Source organism: Lissotriton vulgaris, chromosome 1_1, assembly GCF_964263255.1.
Source record: "Lissotriton vulgaris chromosome 1_1, aLisVul1.2, whole genome shotgun sequence".
NCBI lineage: Eukaryota > Metazoa > Chordata > Amphibia > Caudata > Salamandridae > Lissotriton > Lissotriton vulgaris.
In genome coordinates, this window is record NC_141685.1 from 1,673,988,131 (window position 1) to 1,674,011,230 (window position 23,100).

A 23,100-nucleotide genomic window follows, 5' to 3' on the forward strand; every position below is an offset into this window, starting at 1 on the left:
AGACAATTCCATACAATCTCATTAAATATTCCCAAATCCAAGTTTACAAGGTGTGTCTTGGCTCCATTGTTGTTTAACATTTACGTGCCTAATATAAAGTTGAACATTAGTAGAAAGAAAGCAAGCCTGTCCTCCCAAGATAGGTTATAAGACATTGTCAATTCTGAAGTATTGCAGATGAGACAGTTGTACTACATAGGTCCAGGTTTGGGTTAAGACATGCATTGGATGGCTTGCCTAAATAATGCTCTGAGAACAACTTAGTGGTAAATACGGCTAAATCGAAAATTATAATTTTATGACTTAATGAATAAAGAAAATTAAGAAGGGAATCTGGGGGGGAGGAGCTACGACATCAGCCAAGATGGCCGCATAGTCTCCCGGCTCCGCTGACCTCCGTCCTATGCTTCACTATCCTGTCGATAATCCTGCTCACCTGAACCGGATCCGTGTGGGTGATCCGTCCCACACTCCAGTGGTGTAATCCCTGAGTTTTTCCGCCGTCGTGGAGCGAAGATACGTCGAAGTCCGTACTGAGGCCTAACCCACCTGGGAAGCCGGGACCTCTAGTGCTGGCCCTGCCGGGTCCGAGCTGAACAACAACGGGCTACTGAATGCGGTTGGGCCCGGTCTCCGGTTCACTCACACTTTTTCCTCGATTGTCTTGTTACCATCAGCTGCCTGGTGCCCTATAGCAGGTGAGGCGACGAGTGACGCACAATACTGTATTGCGAGGGTCTCCGACCGGGGATCCGGCACTCACATCGCCGATCACCCCGTGTCGGTGCCTCGCCGCGTGCCACTGCTCGCTAACCGCCGTTCCCTCACAGCTTATTCCTGCTCCGCTTGGCCTTGCCCCGGAGAAGGCGCCTCTCCGTGGGGACCGCTATGCCTGAGGACAGGGTGAGTTTAGCGGAGCGGGTTCGACCTGGCCCGTCTTTGCTGACGGTGCTGGAGGCACTTATGGCGCTTCAGGGCACTATCAAAGCCCGGACTCGAGACTTGCTGTCTGCGATGGATGAAACCACAGGCTTGAGACCGGACCCTGACTCGACGCTTGTGACCCGGCAGCCAGCCCATGTTGCAATAGATGTTTCGGAGGCGTATTTAGACCCGGCGGTGGAAACAGTGTTTGCCCCTATTGTGATGGAATTGCCGGACTGGAATGTGCCTGAACACCCAATTGAACCGTTGAAACTTTCGATCTTGCACCCCTCGGATCAGTTACATGCCGTCCCCATTACGGACTCATCTACTTTGTACTATATGCTGTCTAGGACTGTGTCGATTCCCCTCCTCAACCGGTCTTTCAAGATGGCGGATGAGATGGAGCTCGGTCTAGGAGATGGGGAGGGGCGACAGTGGTGCCAGCGACCTACACCTATGCGCTCCTGGTCTGCCGACTTCTGTGACATTGTGTGTAAAGGACTTCCCTTAATTACCGACCTCAGTACATTTGATCGAAGGGGCCAGGGTTGAGATCCTTGTTTGGGTTACTCGTTGTGGGATCATGTTGACGGGATTGATTTATTGTCCTACCGGATTCCGGGGCAGGGTTGGCTATGGTGGGGGAAGGAGACCGGGAGTCCGTAATATTATGCCCTCCTCCGACTTCCCCTCTTGAGTGGGGTTTCTTTTCTTTCTTTTCTTCCCTTTCTTCTATATTTTGGGCTCTGGTTGCTGGGCGACAGGCACGCTGCGTGGGGGTGGCCGTAGTCATTTGCAGGGGTGCAGGGTGGGGGGGTGTGGGGGTGGGTATTTCGTTTTTTATCTTTGTTCTATGGCCTCTTTTTCTTCTTCTCTTTCTAGCCTTTCTCTCCTTTCTTTTCCGGGTTAGTGCAGTTGGTTCGGCTTTCTTTGCATCCTTATTTTTATACCTGTGCCTTGACCTCTCTGGGGCCTTGGCGCTGCGGGGCGGACAGTGATGATGATGTAGATATTATAATGTGCTGTTTATCCTGATGCTGCATGTCTAAACGTCACTGATTTTCATGGTTGCAAACTTGGTATGGACACATCGTTTTTCTGTTCGCCCCCCTCCTTGTTGTGATCCGAGACACTATATGATACCTGATCCTTTCTATTTTATATTGAAAAATGAAAACCTCCTATCCTGATGCTGCATCGCATTGCATTCACAACCGCTGTGCTTGGTAATTTGAGTTACTATGCTCCCCAGGGGCGATTGCTCTGACATTGATTGTGACACTGTATTGAACTGCTTAGCAGCCAGCCCTGGGGGTTGTAGGCCCGGTTTTGTATATGTGTGCACACGTAAATAAAGGTTTAAAAAAAAAGGGAATCTGGCACTTAAGCACCTAGTGAATTGGAGTTGTTCAAACACATAAGTATTTAGATAGCTGGATGCACAAGAGATCAAGACACAGCATGCAACATACTTCCTTAAAATCTAAAGCAGAATCTCTATTATTTGCTATTGGTAAAATGGCTAACAAGCTTAACAGTTCCTTCACTTTTACTAGAAGTGAATAATGCTAGGTATCCTTCACTAGAATAAGGTATTTATAGATAAAATGACATATGTCCCACAAGTAGCACAATGTAACCTTTTTTCAGGAATTATTCATCTACCTCAGTCAACCAATGGGCCCAATTCAGGCTTGAATTTGTTCTGTTAAGGCAGTTCCTAATTTATCAAGCCAGTTGGTTGGTTTATTTGATAACTGTAAAATGTCCCAAAAAGATCTTCTAAAATAAGAGTTGCAATGCTCGGAATCAAACGTTCTGACTCACCAATCAGTAATGCCTTAAATAATCTACATCTAAGAAAGATCTGGAAGAATGATGAGCCCTAAATGTATTTAAAGTTAATGTAAAAAGTCAACTTTGCCTAAAATCCGTTGACACGTAGTTTACATTGTGACTACTACTCTTGCACTTCCCTTTTACACCAAGGGTGTATTTTACCTTATTTGCTTGGTCTAAATGGCTTTAAAAATTAAAGGGAAATAGAAGGTTGTGTGCTGCTTTATTTAAGAGAAACAAAAGGAGCATTTGTATTTAAGGAGTCGGCAGGCAATGCAACAGCTCAAAAGAAAAAATGATGCATTTAAAATGCTGTTGTCCAGCATTACACTAAAAAGGATTCTCTTTTTAAGACAAGCATTTAGAAAGCGTGGACCATGCAATGTAACAAAGCTAATGCATTGTTTTAATCCCTTCGCAGCAGAGCTCAGCTCGTCATCAGCCATAGTTCTCGTGTGCTAATGACGAGCTGAGCTCGTCACGGCCGCGCACGTTCCTTAGAACGCTCGGCACAGCAGGGGAATTAGCCCCACGTGTGAGCGTTTTGACGGCCATGGCGAGATCAGCTCATCATCAGCACACGAGCCCCGTAGCTGATGACGAGCATCAGCATGGGAGGGGTTAACAGTCCTGATTTGCAGTAACTCAGCTGCTTTATCAAATTCATGGAAGCTGGTAAACTGGGTGCAAATAAGTTTTGTGAAATAAATACAAGGTAATTACACTTTACCTGAAATATATATAATTTAAAAAGTTGACATCACAAATCATGAAACTAGAAGACCTTGAAAACCAAACCACAGCAGGTGCAAAAACATACGCGGGATCCCAAATGGCACAGAAGGCCCAGATATCCTCAACTTCACTGAAGACCTTCTTCGAGCTGTCAGGAGTGACCTCATCTTTAAGGCACCTCGGCTGGACTGCACCCAAAGGTTCCTAAGCACCCCTGCCAAAGCTGATGCTGCCCCAGATATCCTAGTACGTGTAAACTACTTTGACGAGAAGGAAGTCATTATGAGAGCAGCATGAGAATAGTCAGATCTGATTTTCTGGGGGCACACCATACATCTCTTTCATAGCCTGGCAACCTCCACCCTCCTACACCGCAGGGAGTTTCGCTCCATGACAGAAATTCCTAATGACGCCACACAAAACAATCTAAAGGTTTAAACAAAAAAGAATTTGGCTCACTCAATTTGTGCAAAGTTTCTTATCAATCTAACTGTTGCCTTTCCTGTTCCATTATGTGACAGTGGGAAAATTAAGAGTTTATGATAGGTCCTATTACCAACTACATACCTCACTGAAATCTCTTAAAGTGATCAACCACCCACATGAAACCCAGTGCTATTTTTTTTTTCAACAGTCGAATGTCTTTATTTAATAGCAGTTAATGCTCTCGAAAAAATTCTCGCAGTGTTTTTATTTTCCTTGTCACATTTACCCTGGTGGATGAGTACTGCATCTAACCATAAACTACTTTCATCGACAAAGACTGTACAGTCACTGTCTTCCAAAAATGCAGTAAAAACTGATGCTACATTAACCTTGCCTTTAAGTTTTTGTAAATCTATGCTCACGTCTTGGGTCTACGCAAACTTGACATTTTCTCTATAAAGGATATCACAGACTCAGTTAAATATAAAACCCATTGACAAAACTGGAACAATAACCATAAAGGCCTGAAAATTACACCAGATTGTCAATATTTTTGGGACAAGGTACTTCCCAAATTGCTCAAAGCAACACCGTCCTCAGTTTAATTTTACAATAAATTATATTGTGTCACAAGTATTCTACCTTTTAACAACCACATTTTCATTTGTTCAATTGAAGTTTCATCCCTTTTGATAGTAAAACTTGAGAAACCATTTCAGAGATGTGGCAAAAGCCTTCACTTTGATTTAATGCGAAAATCCCTTCACTCTGCCTCCTTAATTCCTAAAAAAATCATCTGTGAGTTTTTTCAAACCTGAAAAACATTACACTATGTTGGGAAGACACTACAGAAATGGGACAAGGAGTACCAGGTCTAAATATCATTCTCAAATGACCTTGGTGAGGCAATCCTTCTAAATGTTTACCTTTTCAAGCAAGACAGACTTCTCTCAATACTCTGTTACACCTGACTTGGTATTACTAATGAAATAACCCACCATATCAATAGTGTTACCATATTACAAAATATATAAAATATCTGGTTCTTTTAAATTAATTTCAGACAAACGTTATTCAAAGAATTCATACAAAATAATAATAGAGGAGGACTCAGAATTTACTTTGACTGTTAATTAACTATAATTACTCATTATTGATTTATTATCAATTATTTAATTCATAATTATGCAAATTGTGAAAGTATATTTGTTAAGTTACTTCTTAGAAGAGGGTGGGTTAGTTTTTATAAGAATAGGGTTTGATGTTAAGTAATAAGTAATTACTAATTATTAATTTTAAAGACATATTTAAGTTATTGATACATTTTTTTCTTTATTAATTTATAAAACATTGTTTAATTTATTATTGAATATGTTAATTGTGTTATACTTTTTAATATCGATTACATTTTAATTGCTGGCTGTTAGTTTGTGAGAATATTCGTGTGGAATTTTAATTAAATTAATATTTGTTTTAATTGAAAATAAGTATACACAAATGTAATAATTATGTAATTTGTTACTTTTCTGTTAAAATTTAGCCATACAATTTTTATAGTCAGAATTTTATATTTTTGGTTATTCAATAGAGCTGTTTAAATATGTTTTTTGTTTGACGTGAACTACTCTCTCTCTACTGTTGCCCAGACTGGAGTGGGAATAGTAAATTCTACTCCTCCGGTGTACAACGCTTTCCCTACTGTTGCACAGACTGGGAATAGTACATTTTACCCCTCCGGTGTCTACCGCTTTCCTTACTGTTGCACAGTCTAGAATGGGAATAGTATATTTTACCCCTTCAGAGTCCAATGCTGTCCCTACTGTTGCATTGACTAGAGTGGGAATAGTAAATTTCACCCCTCCAGAGTCATGTCATGTCATGTCAATGTTTATTGTGTCAATTAATAAAAATTGTTACAAAGTTAAAATAAAATCTCACATGCTTCATATGTTATGATATGTTATAATTTTTTACGAACGGAGCAATTAAAAAACAGATAAAATCAGTGAGGTACAGGTGTAGACAATAAATCGGTTCAATCCTATGGATTCCTTCCCCTTATGCAGGCTTTACAAGTCTTGCAGGGGAGGGTTGGGGTCAAAGAGTTATAAATACATTCAAAAGTTTCTTCGAAATATTCAAACCAGGTTTTAAATTGAGAGTTTCGATATCATTATAAAATGCATAGGTCCGATGGTGGCATAAGTAGGCTAAGCGCTAAATATACATAGGAGTTTTCATTTCAATGAGGTGAAAGTTGAGCAATCCTCTATAAAGCATACGTTCTTCAGGCCTAATAATTTCCGTTCAAACGTGCATTGTGCTTGTTTTACCTAGAAGTTCTTTGGTGTTGTATGCAAACTTAGCAAACCTTGCCAGTTCCATTGGAATCTCCAGGTTAAATAACAGTTTCATGGCCACAGTACAGGTTCGCACCCCATGTTTTAAAAACAAAGGCTTTAATAAAATGCGTTGTGCGTGCAACAAACAAGGGCATGAGCCAACCAGATGAGCCAAGGATTCTTCATATTGGTGGCAAAGTCTGCAGGTTGTTATTGCTTCCAAGGTTTTCCAGCGCCTATTAATGTCTTTGATCGGCAAGGCCATTAGTCTCACCATAAAGATTTGTTTTAAAATCGCCTTATTTAATGCCATATTAAGATATGGTTGTTGTGAATGGGCTTCATAGGAACTTGCAAGTATCCCAATATTGCTGCTGGAAGAGTTCAATTCCTTCAAGTCCCCTGCCTTTGATAGTCACCTGACTTTTTCAGTATGGACTTTAGGGTGCCGGGCAGGTGAGTAAAATCCTGCAATTTGGACATGTCAAGGTTCAGTTCATTACAGGCGGTATGCAAGCCGTCATGCCACGGATTGATCCCTTTAATGAAAATTGTCTTTAACATTGCCTTCATTGTATGTGGGGCGGCTAAACAGACCCCTCGATAAAACCGCACCGTTGAGGCCCAGTGCTCATAACTCTGTTCAGCCCAAATTCCAGTCGCACCAGAGCGTTGCGAGCATGGACAGGAATCTGAAAGATTTGTTTATATGCGCGACAATTAGCGTGTTCCATAGTGTTTATAACAATTTCTGGGAATGCTATCTGGCCATACGTAATTGCCGGTAGTAGTTTGACACTTAAGATCTTTCTCATTGTCTTGGTCGTCGGGCTGTGTAGCTTAGAGTTCAGTTTACACAGCGCGAATGTTACTGCTTTAATTTTTGTTTCAACTGAGGCGATGTGTGCTGTGGGTTTCCAGTTGCTCATCAGCCACACCCCCAGGTCGTTATATTTGGTCGCTGTTGTTATTTTTAAATTACCCAGTCTCCACTGTTGTCTGAGTTTTTTTGTGTATTTCCCAAATATGACTACCTTTGTTTTTTCTGCGTTTGCTCGTAATTCATTGTAGTTGTTATAAATGTTTAGAGCGTCTAGTAGTCTTTTCATGCCTTTTTTTGTGTGGTCTAATCATCTGCGTACTGCATTAAACATAATCTATTTGGGCTGATTTTGGGCGGTAAAAGGTTGGCATTAGATAAAAAAAATCCAAGATCTGCCATATAGAGATTAAAAAGCAGAGGAGCCAGTACGCAGCCTTATTTTAACCCTCTCTCTGTTGGGATCATTTTAGTGGCTGAATTTGCCGCAGTTTTTACCTGTACCCAAGTTCCTGTATAGAAACTGAATATGGCTTGCAACAGGTTTGCTGGTATCCCCCAGTCTTGTAGTTTCTGCCATCGCAGATTACGATTGACCCCATCAAATGCAGCAGAGTAATCCACAAAACATGCAAAGAGAGGCATGTTGTGGCTACTCCTGGCCTAAAACCGGTTTAGTACACAGGGAGAATTTCATTTTCATCTGCCCAGTCCTGTAGATCTTGCAGGAGGAGGCTGGCTTATCCTTTCGCCTCAATATCCAGTAAGGCAATAAGCCTGTAGTTGGAAGGTTCCCTAGTATCTCCTTTTTTATGGATGGGTTGCAAAAGGGGTCCTTTCCAAGTCTCCGGGACTGTTGCATTTGTCATACAGTACTGGTAGAGTGGCGTGAGTACGGTTCCCCAGAAGTCGCAATCTTCTTTGAAAAGATGGCCTGGTAGGCCATTTGGACCGGGAACTCCATCTTTTTTAATGTTTTTTAGGATTGTCATCACACGGTCCCCTCTGACCAGTGCTTCAGACATTTCTTCGATGGTTGTCAGTTTCCCTTCCACAAATGCTCCCCACCAGAGTCTAACGCTTTCCCTATTGTTGAATAGATTGCAGTAGAAATGCTATATCTGTTTTTCACAGATGTTACTACTATTGTTAATATTTTTACATTTATGTACTATTAATATTTCTTTAAATGTATTATTATTTTATTATTTTGTACATTATTTGTATATATATTTTTTTAAATATATTTTTTTACTATTTGACAACTAACATTGGAAAACAGGCTCTAAGTGGCACATCAATTTTGGGGGTGCACTTCCTGTTGGGACGAGCAGGGGTTGTAGGTGGCACATTATTTTGAAGGTGCACGCCCTACTCACACAAGCCTCTCGACCATTGGGACTAATAGGGTTTTGACCACAGCCCTCTCTCAATTTACCCTGACCAGGGATCTTGTCTCCTTCGAAGAAGTGAATAGATATACTTCACTATATACATTCAAATATCAATACGGACAACACAACTTACAGCAGATATCGCAACACCTAATCGCCACGACATTACTGGCTGATTTGCCCACTAGGATCTTTCACGCCCTGAAGAAGTCCCGTGTGGGACGAAACGCGTCGGCTGTTTTTGCGGACAAATGGAACAATAAAGTGGATCTTTCTAAAAAATTGTACATTATTCGCATTGTCTTTGTAATAAGTTTGGTATATAGATCTCACAATTCCGATATGTGGTGCACCTGTGCTTATGAATGAAATTATGTCAAGTTCTGTCTAGAACTATCACTGTGATGGTGGGTGGTTATTCGGTGTGCACTCAAGCCCCATTCTAGAATATAAGGGTAAATTACTTTTGGGGTTATTTTGGTTAGGTGCATCTACAAAGAAGGTTCCACCGTCTGCCTTGCCTTAGTCAGTCTGCACATATATAATGAGGGAGGCTGTTGCAGATTAGGCGATCCATATTCGGGGATAGGTGCATCAGCTTGCATGAGGCACAGGAGATGTTTGGTGTGTGGCGTGGTCAGTTTTTGCAATATGCCAGGCTTGCCGGCATGAGCAGAGAGGTTTGGGACTTGATTCCCTGAGAAGACCCCTCAAACAGAAACCCTTCAGACAATCCTTACTTTGGGCACTGGTGGACATTTCAATGACCTGGCTTTATAAAGCATTAAAATTAACTAGGGTAAAAACGGCCTTGAAATCCAGAGAGGCCTGAAAAGAAGAACTAGACGAACATTATCACAGATGGGGCTTGGAGGAGGGCTTATGCGCGGATTAAGTGGTCTCTGGCAATACAATGTTTAAAATACATTTTCAACTACATATACTTCACCCCTATTAAGCAGAGTAGAATTTATCCATGTCGACCAGCCACTTGTCTACGGTGTGGTTTGGGGTGAGCCACTTTCTTCCATCTTGCTCCAGGATCTTAGCTTATTGGCAGGAGGTTCAGAAAGCGACAGACCTGGAGTTTAAGTTGTTGCCACGGTCATGCTAGGACTAATTCCAAAGCCTATTAACAAAAGAATTCAGCACAGATTATTAACAAAAAGATGGCTAGCCATGAGGTTGTTTGGGACTAGAAGCCGTGCGATGTCTCTTTGGGTTAAGGACAAAACTGAGTGGGCGCTAGCTGAAGAAAAAAAAATCATCCTGTAAGGACGATATAGGGCAGAACACTAGGCCAGCTGGGCAGATACTCTGGAGACGTTTGAGGGGGGTGAAATCCGAGACATAAACCCGTAGGCACAATCACAGACCTCAGATGATGGATTATAGGCATGTACAGTTAGGGCAGCGATTAAGAGCAGTGCACCAGGGAACTTGGAAATGCCCAAGGACTTTAAGACATGAATTACTGAATAGTCAATGTATCGCACAGGGGAAGATCAACAGCTGGCATTGAAGACTACTGCATTCTAGAATTAAAGGTGTACGGGGGAGAAATGCAACACTGTTTTAATGTGTTTTATATTCGACTATATCTTATAAAATGAGAAAAGAAATATTTTTTAGAAAATAAGGTAAGCTCTGAATGTATATCAACACTATTAAAGTAGTTGCCGTGTATGTTTCTGCAATTTGGGTCATGTCAGAGTGCACTGGATACATGAAACTAAGTTGTTCGTCCACACTTGGGTGTTCCATCTAGCATACCAGCAGTGATGAAGTGGGCTGCAAAGGGTATTTACTAAATAGAGGATCAAGCTGCCATTAAACCCTTTTATTGTGCATTGAGATGTGGTAGAACTGATAGAAGTGTTTTAATTTGGATTTCTGTTCCTATAGTCAACAGCCAACTTTTTTCAGCCAGTGTACTAAGCCAGCAGACTAACATTCCAACTGGAAAGCTATTACAGCTGGATGCCCGACCCGGGTGCTCTGGCGGTGAAGGCCTTTCTCCAATCTTGGGAAGGGATCGTTGGTTATGCCTTCCCTCCCTTTGCAATGATCCAGAGAGTACTTAAGAAGTTGAGACAACAACATTCTTCAATTATTCTGATAACTCACTTTTGGCCATCCCAAGCTTGGTTCCCTACTGCTTTGGAACTAACTTACGACCTCCTGTTTCTGATTCCTTCACTCCTAGACCTCCTTACAGACGTAGACGGTCGAATTCACCCTCTCGTTCAGACGGGGAGTTGGAACCTTCTTGCCTGGAAGGTGTCAGGAGATCCAACAATCTCGCAGGGCTTTCGTCCCACAGCTTCTACTCTCCTCGGAGAATCATGGGCCCCCGGTACACATTACCGGTACAACAACATTTGGAAGAAATGGTTACGTTGGTGCTTGGAGAGGCACCTGGATCCCGTGGAACCACCTATCGTTGATATAGTTCATTTTCTTGGAGAACAATTTGATAGAGGTCTGAGTTACAGATCTATCAACTGTTATAGGTCTGCAATTTCTGCTGGTCATTCCCTTGTCAACAATAAGACGGTAGGTAAGAATCCTATTATTTGTAGAATTCCTAAGAGTGTAAGGATCGGAAGACCTCCTAAACCTACATATCAATGCCTTTGGGATGTTTAATTAGTTCTTGACCTTTTCTGTTCCTGGCCTGAGAACTCTCTTTTGAATAGAAAGAATCTCTGTTTAAAATTGGCAAATCTTCTTTGCTTAATCTCATGTCGAAGAGTTTCTGATGTTAAGGCTCTTGATATTTCATAAAGGTCCTATGATATGTTTGGGGTCAAATTTGAGTTACATAGAAGAACTAAAACTATGTCTGATAGTATTTTTTACCCACGCTTTCACATGTGTAATAAACTTTGTGTTGTTCCCTACATGAAAGAATATGATTTGAGAATGAACTCTCTTCGTCCTCTGGGCGTTGATCAGTTACTTATCTCCTTTGTTAAACCTCACAAAGGTATTTCTTCCAGTTCTATAGCGAGATGGGTTAAAATTGTTATGGGCCTTGCTGGCGTCAATCTGGATCTTTTTAAACCACATTCCATCAGAGGTGCTATGGCCAGTAAGTCTTTCTGGTGTGGTGGTAAGTTAGAAGATATTCTTAAATCTGCTGATTGGTCAAATTCTAGGACCTTTGCTCATCATTATTGCAAACATATTACTCATATGTCTGATGTTGTTCTACATGACTACCAACAAGCATAATGGTAGCCTCCGGTCTTGTAATGAAATTGCGATTCTCCTATTAACATGACCAGAGAATCTGGATTTCATTAAAGACACGGAGGCTAGCATTATCCCTCCCACCCATCCCTTGGATGGTTGTATTTGATTTTATATTTGATGTTCTTCTATTTTAATCGCATGATATGTTCATTTGATTTCTTATGCTCTTATGTTCCTTTGTAAGATTTATCCTTATTGTTTGTATTTCTGGTTTCATTTACACCTTTTTTCTTTTCAGATAACCTCTCATGAGTTCTTTTTTGTGGCTCCCGATCTACAATCTTTGAAGTTGATTCCTGTTCTTCAGAAATTGAAGTTCTTTGGTTCCTCTATCTTCATTCAAGTTATGGAATTCTGTTATGCTTCGTGGATGCTCTTTGGACTTTTCCTTTCTCCTTTGCTCCACATTTAAAAGAGGCTGATTGCCTAGTGCTTACTGCTATTGTTTGGTCTGTAATGTTCTAGTATGGAACTTTTACTTTGTGACATATGCGGCTGCTTGGGTCTGCATTAAAAGTTATAAGCATAATGCTAGCCTACGTGTCTTTAATGAAATCCAGATTCTCTGGTCATGTTAATAGGAGAATCGCAATTTCCCTTTACATTGCCTGTCTGATTGTCTTGTTTACCCCATCCCTATCACAAAACCAAGAGCAAGTACAATTCCTCCTCCCAACCACTCCACTGCCAGTATCAAAAACATCATGTCATCAAACGCTTGCCAATGGCATCCCAGACAAGCATCTCCCCTAGAAATGGTGCAACCAAGTTACTTGATAAGTGAATACAGGTTTATTTCATACAATATGTTCCCTGAAAACACTATAGGATGGAGACGTTATGACATGAAGGTATTGTGGGGTGGTATGTGACACAGCATACGCATGTTTTTCCCCCAATATTTTTGGCAACACAACATAGGCATGTCAGAATACTCGTGTAACTTGAAGTAGTTAAATGAGCTAGGACCTAAGGCTCCCTATATAAAGAGTTAAGAACTGGGTCGACCTAATTACAAAGATGACCCAATAATATTAAAAAAAACATTCTTGAGAGCGATTTCATCCAGTGAGGTGTTAATTATGAAAAAGTAAAAATCATTCATTAGGCCTAGGAGCAAAGAATTGACCATGCCAAAAAACTCCATGGGTAGCAGTCCGAGACACTTGAATTAAATAAAACTTGGGAAAGATAAAGAGCAGCCATCAAATAATAAGACAGGTAAATAGTTAACTGCCAATTAAGCATGAAATCCTATGAAAAACCCAAACAATGTATGCCTTGTAACCATGTTAGATGCAATGATAGTGCGCCCTTAAAAACTCTTCTTATTGACCTTCATTAATCCTAAACAATATCAACACGCAATACAAAGTCATTTTAAGACACATGAATATGCTTATGTTAATATAACAAGGACTAGATGTAGTTAGATTTGATTTTAAATAGTGTTATGAAGTGTACATGTGCATAATAATATAACGTTGTGGTTGGTAAACATGAATGAATCTTAAATACCAAAGAAGTGTCAATATTTAGAACATGGTTCAGAAGGCATTCAGATTTCAGGTAATCTGGCACATCACTGGATGGGTGAGGTACAAGTGAGTCTTTGTGCAGAAACGTGCACTCACCTGTAGGCAGCGCTGCAGGTGTCCTTGTATTCTTGGAGCTTCACGCACACCATGTTGAGGAACTGGTCAGAATATGCACTTAGGTCATGCATCAGGTTCATGAGGTCCTGCACTGTCTTCTCCACAATGACCGTGCTCTGTGAAAAAACACGAATACAGAAAAGGAAGCATTATTTTGATTTTTTACCCACAAGAAAAGTAGCAAAAGGAGGCAAGCAGAATAGTGAAGAAGATTCAACCAAACATTAACCACTTTTTGTCTGTACGTTTCACCACTTGAATGGTAAATCCAGCGACTACTATCTAATGATTATGAGAATGAACCAATCCATCAGTGCCAAGCTTTACTATAACTTCTAAATCCAACAGCAAATATCGTCCAAAAAAACCACTGAAATGCTCGCAAAATGTACAAAATAACAAAACAAGGAAAATCGGTAAAGCCAATCGAAAGATGACTGAGATCTGTGTTCTGAAGAGTCCTAATTGGTTTCTAGCAGCCACCAAGGTCAGCTTCAAACGTAATATGCAAAGCACGGCACAGGGAGACAGCCAAACTACTTGCAATGCTAGGGTTTATGAAGCTAGTGGCTGTAACAGCTCAACAGCACGGTATTCAAAGCCTAAGAGGTGCTGATGGCTTCAATGGTGTTGGTGTCCCTACTAAGTCGTTCAGAATAAACAGATCTTGAAACATTGTTAAGAAGAGAAATACAGGATACATTCCATAGATTTCTAAGTAGTACTGTTCTTGGCTTCATCTCTCAAAGCGAAGTTATACCATCAGATTGTTCTGTGGAAGCAACACAGGACAATGACAATGTCTAGCTGGCACATGTTTTGCCCTTGGAGCTTTTTCAAGTCAAAATATCATTCCATTTTTCATTTATAAAACACTAGGCAAAATGCTATCCCCGACTTTATCTATCACAAGATACGCCTAGACAAGGCTGCAATGACATTTTTGGGAATACAGGTGGTAATACTACTCTCTCTTTTCTTTATCCGTCTGTCATCCGACATTATGTCTAGCACCATTCAAATTAAATACCTGGACAACTTGACATCGAAAAAGCTACAAGGTTCGTGACCTGGAGGAGAACACAGTGAATTTGTCATTTTTGTGGGTACTAATCATGGAGTGGCAAGATAAAAATTACTGCTCATCAAGGATGTATATCCAAATTCACAAAATGCAGTAAGTTTTATGTCGAACAACAATTGGGTGACTGGCAATAAAGGTAGGCTGCCAGATCCACACCTTCCAGATCAGGGAAAGTCCCCAAATCATTTATAAACGGATAGCCGACATTCCAAAACAAAAGTGTTAACACTTTGCATCCAATAAAATCTTCAATTTCTACTCTAATTTCAAGTCATGGAAATCCAACCAGCCAACACGTGTTCCTATACAATAAGATTTAATGTCATCATGATTTAGGTATAGTTATCTATGGTACAGCTAGACGTTTGTGTTTTGAAGTTGTATTCTCAGGCGGGGTATCCGTTATTGTGTTCCTCATGAAGTTCTGTGCTCGCTGGTTGGATTTCGAAGACACAACATATAATAAGCTTGAAGATTTGATTAGATTGCATACCAAGTGTGACACTTAATTTGGAGGGCTGGCTATCTGTTTATCATTGCCATTTTTGATGCCATAGTTTATCCATGAAACAGTTTGATAAAATTAAAGTATAAGAAAAAAGAACAATACTATTCGAAATCTAGGGATTTTATACCTTATCGTGAGAGTGCTACAGGCTCTGTCACTTGCAAAACCCATTTCAATCTGAGATACCAGGAAGATGTCTACACTTGCCTGACCCCCAGAGTGCCAAACTGTAAATAAACATCTTGAGAGCCTCACAAATGGACCAAATATATGGCACTAGTATCTCAGAAAAAAGGAAGGACAACAGGACTAGAAATCCTGGGATTCCACATCAATACTTTCCTATTGCTAGGTGCTACCTACTACGTGGAGACAATTAAACCCCACTGGAGTTGGGATGTACATTGATTGCTCTGGCATTAGTCTTTTATAAACACAATATAAAAAATTATGATAATTAGACTGACGACTACTGCAGATAAGGCCTTCTCATTTCAAAAAGTGCTAAAGGTACGAAACAATAGCACAGCACTTTGCTTTTTGGTCTCACAGACCTGCGTTGCAGCTTGCATGCACTGCTTGCTCTTCGAGGCTTATTGTAATCGAGATTTCAGAAGTGGAGTTGATGCCCCGCCCATCATTCTGATTAGCTGGCGTCATCGTTTATGCTAAATGCTGTCTTCTGATTCAAAATGAGGCTTCTTTGTAACCGCCCTGTCTCCTTTTTGGACGGCCCATCCGGACTGGATCTTTTGGTTGCGGCGTTATACAGTCTCCTTGAACTAACGGGTAAGCACTTTTTTTTTCTTATTTACATAATGGCGACAGCTTGTTTCAGTCACCTTTGGCAAGGGCGGCCATGTGTTTATTTTTGCATCGCGCTTTCACTTAAAGTGAAAGCGCGAAGCAAATATACACAAGCGTCTGCCTTTGCGCAATGGCGAGAGCTTGTTACAGTGGTTCTGAGAAGCCGGCTCCCGGGTTTTGGGAGTCGGTCATGCGGTGCTAAGATCTGCATCCAGCCCTTGGCGCGCCCAGGAATGTTCATCTGAGAAGTCAGCGCGTCCCTGGATTTCCTTGGGTTTCCTCACGCTTGCATGACGAGACCACGTCTCATAGTGCAGTCCAGGCACAGGATTGCTGGGGTGGCATTATGCATTAGTTTAATTACCGCACATGCTGGCGATGAGGTTGGTCTCAACTTGGGAGATGTGGTGCAGTAAGTGCCCTCTCACCTCCACACTATGCGCCAATCTGCATCCACCCTCACCCCCATGCCTTTGTATCCCTCTCTACCCCTGATCCTACGAGGATGTGCTTCACTCGTCCCCACCACACTCTCCATCACCCTCCACAGGTGAGATCTTCACTCCACGCCTGCATTCTCCACTCTCCGTCCTTAACATGCCTTATCCAGCCTACACATGCACTCCCTGCCCTCCACCCTACACATGCACTCCCCGCGTCCACCATACACATGCACTCTCTGCTCCTAGCATCTTTTGTTAAAGCTTTGTATTTTGTATTGTTTGTTTTGTGGGCACAATGTTAAAGCTGCTGTAATGCAATAGCAAAGGTTATATGTCCACTTTATTGTAAATGTTTTTGTTAACGTCACGCCTGTTTCATGTGCTCAACGTGTTTTTTGCAGCTCCTCCTTGTTTGTAAAAGCTGCTGTAGTGTCATGTGGGTTTATATGCTGTTTAAAGTTATTAACTGACAGGAAGGTTGCATGTTTTTTTGAGTAATTTGTTTTGTGTACGGAACGGATTGTGTTTGTATATTGTTTACCTATTTAGATGTATATTTTATATTGTAATAATGTGCTTACATTTTAAACACTGATGTTGCGTTTGTAGGTTTCTAATGTTGTTGCTTTTTGAAAACTTGAAACATTTATCTGCTTTATAGCTGGGTGAATGGTAGATTAATTGTTTCGGTATGTTTATATAGTGTTAAATGTGTTTCATTGGTATTGGAAAGGTTGCGTGGCTTTCTATTACATTTATTTATTTATGGCACAATCCGATCCAAACCTAAAAGAAGCATTTGCAATGCAATAAGTCTCGCATTTACGCAAGTTTGAGCTATTGGCATTATAAATGACAATGCATTTTATTTATGTTTTGGTTTTTAAAACATAAATAAAAGGCATTGTCATTTACAATGCCAATAGCTTAAACTTGTGTACATGCAAGACCTATTGCATTATAAATGCTTGTTTTAATTGGCCTATCTGAGCTATGGATCTGAGGTCTCAGTAATAATGCAGAGTGCGATACCACCACAATGCAGGTACAAAGGAGCATGATGCCAGATTATACAGGTAACTACAGAGGGGTTAGGTGCACAGAAGAAAATCTCTGCGGGTCCATTAGCATGTCTACACCTCCTTATGGTGAACTACTGACTGCGATAACATAACTGTGAGGAGTGGCCAGAGCTTTTCTACCATTCCTAGTACAAAGCAATCCTATGCACAAGCAGGCATCACAGGAAGTAATTACAGCTAAAACAAGTTTCAGGCTTACCCGAGACTGCTTGTGCGGGCCCAATCTGCCTCTATATTATATGGCTCATAATGACTGACTCAGATCTGCAACCATGGCAGAATGTTACCATCTCCTCAGTCTGTCAATATAGATGACTACATGTATCAACTAGAGACCTTCCTATGCCAAGGTTTTCATTAACAAGAAAAAATAAAAAAGTTTATTAAAGACTAAAAGTAACCAGAACCACTGATAATTATCCTAGGAACCACACAGTATTTATTTTTTGTGGCATTGGAACCTGAGCCTGGTCTCCTTCACTATCAGATTACCAGTCATCATGAACACCTCTTCGGCCCAATATGTAAGTAGTCCTTAGTGTTTTGATAACTACTTTAGGGGTATTTTATACTGTATGATGTCCAATATCAGCTACTTTACTTTGCGCCGGCACTAGGACCATCAGACACAAGGGTAGGAATCCCATAGACACTCAGTTCTGACTTAATGGAGGACTGTTAAGTTAGACAGCTAGAATCAGTCTATTCTGGACTTCATTTGTAAAAGAATGACAAGGCTGTGTAGTCTTAAATTACAGGGCATGAGTTTCAAAACAGGACTAGAGTCACATCCTACAACAGATTCTATACGCATAACTATCTGTCCCTAGCCTATGGCAACATTCCACCCTATCTACCATGTTGTGTATAGTAGTAATGACTGAAAGTCTTTAAGCGTCAGCAACACAGAGGAGGACCGATGGGTAAGAACCATATAAGGTGGGAAACTTTCCATGTGAAATATTTCAATAAACAAGTAACAATCTGTTTGACCCTCAAACATCTGTATTTCTGAAATAACTGTGCAATGGGTTGGTGAAGTACTACTTACACAGGCTACATTTATGAAATGACTGAGCAATGCATTGTTAAGTACCGCTTACACAGGCTAAATTTAGAAAATGATAGAGCAATGGATTGGTAAAGTATTACTCACACAGGCTAAATTTAGGTGGCAACTGAACAATGGATTGGTGAAATACCACTCACAGGCTGAATTTAGGAGATGATTGAGCAATGGATTGGTGAAGTACAACTCACACTGGCTAAATTTAGGAGGCAAACGAACAATGGATTGGTGAAGTACTACTCACACAGGCTACATATAGGAAATAATTGAGCAATGGATTCGTGAAGTACCACTTACACAGGCTTAATTTAAGAATTGATTGAGCAATGTATTGGTAAAGTACTATTCACACGGGCTAAGCCAGAAAATTACACATATGTTCACAATTCCAGGTAAGATATTTCAGCATTATTTGTAAAATACCACTCAAGCTCATCTTGAAAAGACACCATACGAATTTGTCAACTTCATTACTGCTCACCAGAGGAATACTATTCAGTCAAGACATGCTGCAAGCAAGGCACAGAAAACAAGTGTTAACTAAAGAGCTAAAAAACCTATAAATGCGCAAATGATGTTATGGTACACATACTTGTACAGTGTGAATTACGTCACTGCCATGCTATGGTCCAGTGCCTTCTTAACCTCATTTTGTTGATTCCTAAATAGACGGAATTTGACTGGGTAATTAGCTGTAACATCAGCTGTGTGCTTGTGGTAGTGTTGCCAACAATAGGTCCATGTGAAATGCAGTCTAATGGTGTGACTGGAGGTTTTGCAAAAGCTTCTACGAATATCAGGTTTATTTGGCTTGACAATCGTCTAGTAGTTCAATTCTGGAGTTAGTAGTGCTACTAGGAGCCTTAACAGGGATCTACTGTCATATCTGGGTTTGGCTGGGAGGTTTAGCGGGTTTTCTATCACGAGTTCTGTTGTTAGTTGGTGTGTAAAGCATTGTCTGGGTGTGTACTGTTGGGAGTATGGTGTTACGGAATAATGTGCCATATTGATTCAGGGTTGGATGAGTGTAAAGTGTCCTAATGTTGTGTTGGATTTTTTTGCGGGTGCGGTTCCCAAACAGTTAGTGCTATTATGGCCCTGTTCATTTCCAAGTATATGAAACTTCAATGCAGTACGGAATGAGTGTGATTTGTTTTATGGGGTCGTGTGGCACGTTTTCATATGTGTTGTTTGTAGTGGAAAGTCCTGTTGGGATCACATACTACGATATGGCATATTTGCACTGTACTGTTTGTTAATGCAGAGTTGGAAGTTGTGTTAGAGTTGAGTGCTTTTAGGGCACCATCACTGTGGTTTTATGTGCTTCTGGGGAGTCATGTGATATGCTCTGTTTCGCGTGTTCTGTTGGGCATTGGACTTTCCTGTGCATCAGTGAACACAGGCCAAGCTTAACAATTACAGGCGAGAAGAACACAGAGAAGACATTCTGGTGGAGATGAAGCACTAATTATGTGAGAGGGCACTTTCAATTCAGCATAAGATACAGAAGAGCTCTAGAAGGGTCTGGTTCTCGTTGAACCATGGACGCGATACACATCAGTCCATCATCAAACACTCTACGTTGCTTATTCACTCCAAGTGTCTGTACTCTAGCATTCAACACAGGATTGGATTAGTAACCTACTACACGGAGCGAGCAAGAATGAAAAAATAAGCATTTAAAATTCAGGGAAGGTCCTATATTAAGCTTTTCAAGGCGCCAGCCTGTAAGGAAGAGCGGACTGCTTTACAAGGAACACCTGACTGTGGCAGAAGCATCATAAATATATAGGTCTGCATATAGAACGTGGTGGTGTGTAAGTGCGGGTTGTGACTGGGCGGCATGGATGAGATGGGATAATTTGGGTCGGAGCAGGTGTGTAGTAGCACTAAAGAGGGACATCATATCCAGCTTTTATTAAGGGCTTTTCTTTCAACAAGCGCTATCCAAGAAGGGGGCTGGTGACTGATCAGAGATAATCCAACCGGACCCTCACTCTTCTGAAGTAGATGGCCACTCTGCAGTGCACATTGTAGAACTACAACACGAGGGCGTCTGACAAATCACTTTGCGGCGATAGATCTAAACATAGCTATGATTCCTATTCTCCTGTGCGATCAGCAGCAGTTTAACATAAGAGGGGTCTGCTCTGCATGAGTCCATGTGGAAAGGGCTCAATTGACAGGGCACATTACGGAAAGGTAGATTCACTCACAAACAATGTTGCAGGGGTTGCAGAAAATAATATTTGTCAATTCATTAGCAATATTGGATGATATAACTCAATTCCTAAGGAACATTAAAAAAACAGCGGTGAGAAATTAGAGCACGGACACAGATAGGAGTGGGACTGATGGGAAGGCAATGTGGTGCACAAACCATGCTGATGCCCCCACCACTCTGCAATGACAGCTGAAACATCTTCCATCATGAAGATGAAGAAGCCCATTAAGTTAATCCTCCAAAAATTGCCTCCTACCGAATCACTCCAGGAAGGAGACGCTATAAGTGATGACCCGAGCATTAGGATGATAGCAGCGCCTCGGCCTCCTGCTGGTTTACTGCTGTTTGTATACTAGGAGAGATCCCCATTAGCATCACCCCTAATGTACCTCCATTACTGCAGCAGAGCACAGCATCTTTCCCCACAAGTTGATTTTGGTATTTGCTGTATTTTTTTTTCCTAGTCACAGTTTTTAGAAGCGTCTGTCTGAGTGGAGAACTATTTTTCATTTTGATGATAGAAAAACAGCCAAGAGATGCTAAAATGTAATTTATGTCATATTGGTGTTTAATTCATCTCCCAACCACCAGCTGCAGATGCTTTCACAGCGACAACCCGCCTGCGTCTCATTGCACAGCAGGGTTTGCTTCGATTCCATGCACATAATAATCCCCATCTTGATACCTGTGCTGAGCCAGAATATCAGTTTGGAGCTAATGACAAATGTCTTCCAGTGGCCCCATTTTCACAGATTTTCTACCTACCAAAACCTAATAAGAGATGGGCGTACCATCATTTTTGAAAACAGTAACCAATTTCCACAAGTGGATCCACTCTTTGTGTTGAAGAGACTATGAACAACAAACGGATGGCCTTGGCTATCTGTGATGAATTCAACTTTTGGCACTCACACTTGATTCATCAATCAAGGATGAGGTTGTTAACTAAGTTTCATTAACTGTTGTTATACCATTTTACATGTGATGCTGCAGCAGATGAACGTGGACATAGACTACCTTCAGGCCAGTCATGGACCTTACAGACGGAGAGGTGTGCCCATTAAATATTGACAAGATAAGCTCCCTCTGCTGCTCACACTTACAAAGTGTTACACTCAGTGGTCCAATTAGCTTTACTACTTACCAATCTTACCCAAGAAAAGAAGTTCGACAAAACTGAACAAGAGAATTACAGCCAGAGGAACAGACCAACGACATCGAGGAGGATGAGGCGTTGGAAGACGCGGGCGACTGTCATTGAAACCCTCCAGTCAGAGAACTCAAAAGCCACCTCTGCCTAATCACTCCTTAAAAGGAAAGAATGAAAAACAGCCGTGTGGTCTAAACCGCTTTGTAACATGTTGAAGCAACAAACAGGAAATTGGACTTAAATGGAGATTTCTAACACACTCTGAAAGATGTTATAAGTGGAAGAAAACTTTAAAGGGCAATACTTTGAAACTCCTAAAATACAGTACCAGGGTTGACTTAGGAGGAGGATTTCTGGACCTACTCAACAGAGAACCACACAGGTAAATAATGTGCACCAAAAAGCACACAATTTCATCTGCCATAAAAAGAAGGACAAGCCAGATTCAATAACAAAAACCCTTGGTGTAAAGTTTCAACACGCAAGTTTTTGAGAAGATCAGGAAGGACTAGGAAATGGAACTTGTTTTAGAAATACAGCAAGAAAACTTGGCGCAAGACTTCAGGGGCACCACAAAGGTAGACCCTGAAATACAACCTTTGACAAATCAAGCACAAACTCAACAAATGTAGTAGTTACACATATTTACTTCAGCTGACAATAATCCATGTTCACAGTTTTGTAAACTGAAATAGACAAAGCGAACTGACAGAAATATATATTTTTTATTTTATATAGTAATAACGCATCCACTGCATTGGGGTGGGGGTGGGGGGGATTTAACCGTGTGGATATATAACTTTGAATCCCAGATCGACGTCCTTCTAAGGATGTTGCACATAAAGGATAAAAAAAATGATGAACTTGAGTGATTGTAGCAATGGGAATGCCTGTTCACAGAGTTCAGGCCACAAGGTCTGAAGCATATGGGGTGGTTATTTAATTTTTCTAAGACACTCTTTAAGAATGGACACTTTTCTTCAAACGCCTGTCAAGCGAGGAAAAGTGAGATCTTCTTTAATGCACTTTATGCTGCTCATAAAGACGCCCCGCAGCTGAAATACAGCATATTTCTTTAATAATTGCCAATGAATGAGGGGATTGCACCTCTTTCATCTCCAGGAAATCCATTAGACGTTCCTTGTCACGAGGCAGTGAATCCTCAATTCGAGCAGTTACCAGATTTTGCGTGTGCTTGACGCCTTTTCCAGAAATCACATTTCTGCTTTGTTCTTTATATCCTTTTTTTAATTTATAACTATGTTAGCATGTTGCCTACATGATAGACGTTCGAAGCTCCTGGCTTCTCCCAGAAGTCCTACCTTTATTTCTCTTCA

At 41.0% G+C, this 23,100-nt stretch overlaps 1 protein-coding gene across 2 annotated transcripts in view; it reads right to left on the reverse strand.

Annotated features, from left to right (window-relative positions):
- Positions 1-23,100, reverse strand: part of EXOC4 (exocyst complex component 4) — a 1,827,849-nt gene that overhangs the window by 466,866 nt on the left and 1,337,883 nt on the right. For both annotated transcript variants that reach the window (XM_086918922.1, XM_086918920.1), the window contains exon 12: positions 13,376-13,512. In XM_086918922.1, the coding sequence (XP_086775048.1) occupies positions 13,376-13,512 (137 nt within the window). The remainder of the gene's footprint in view (positions 1-13,375; positions 13,513-23,100) is intronic.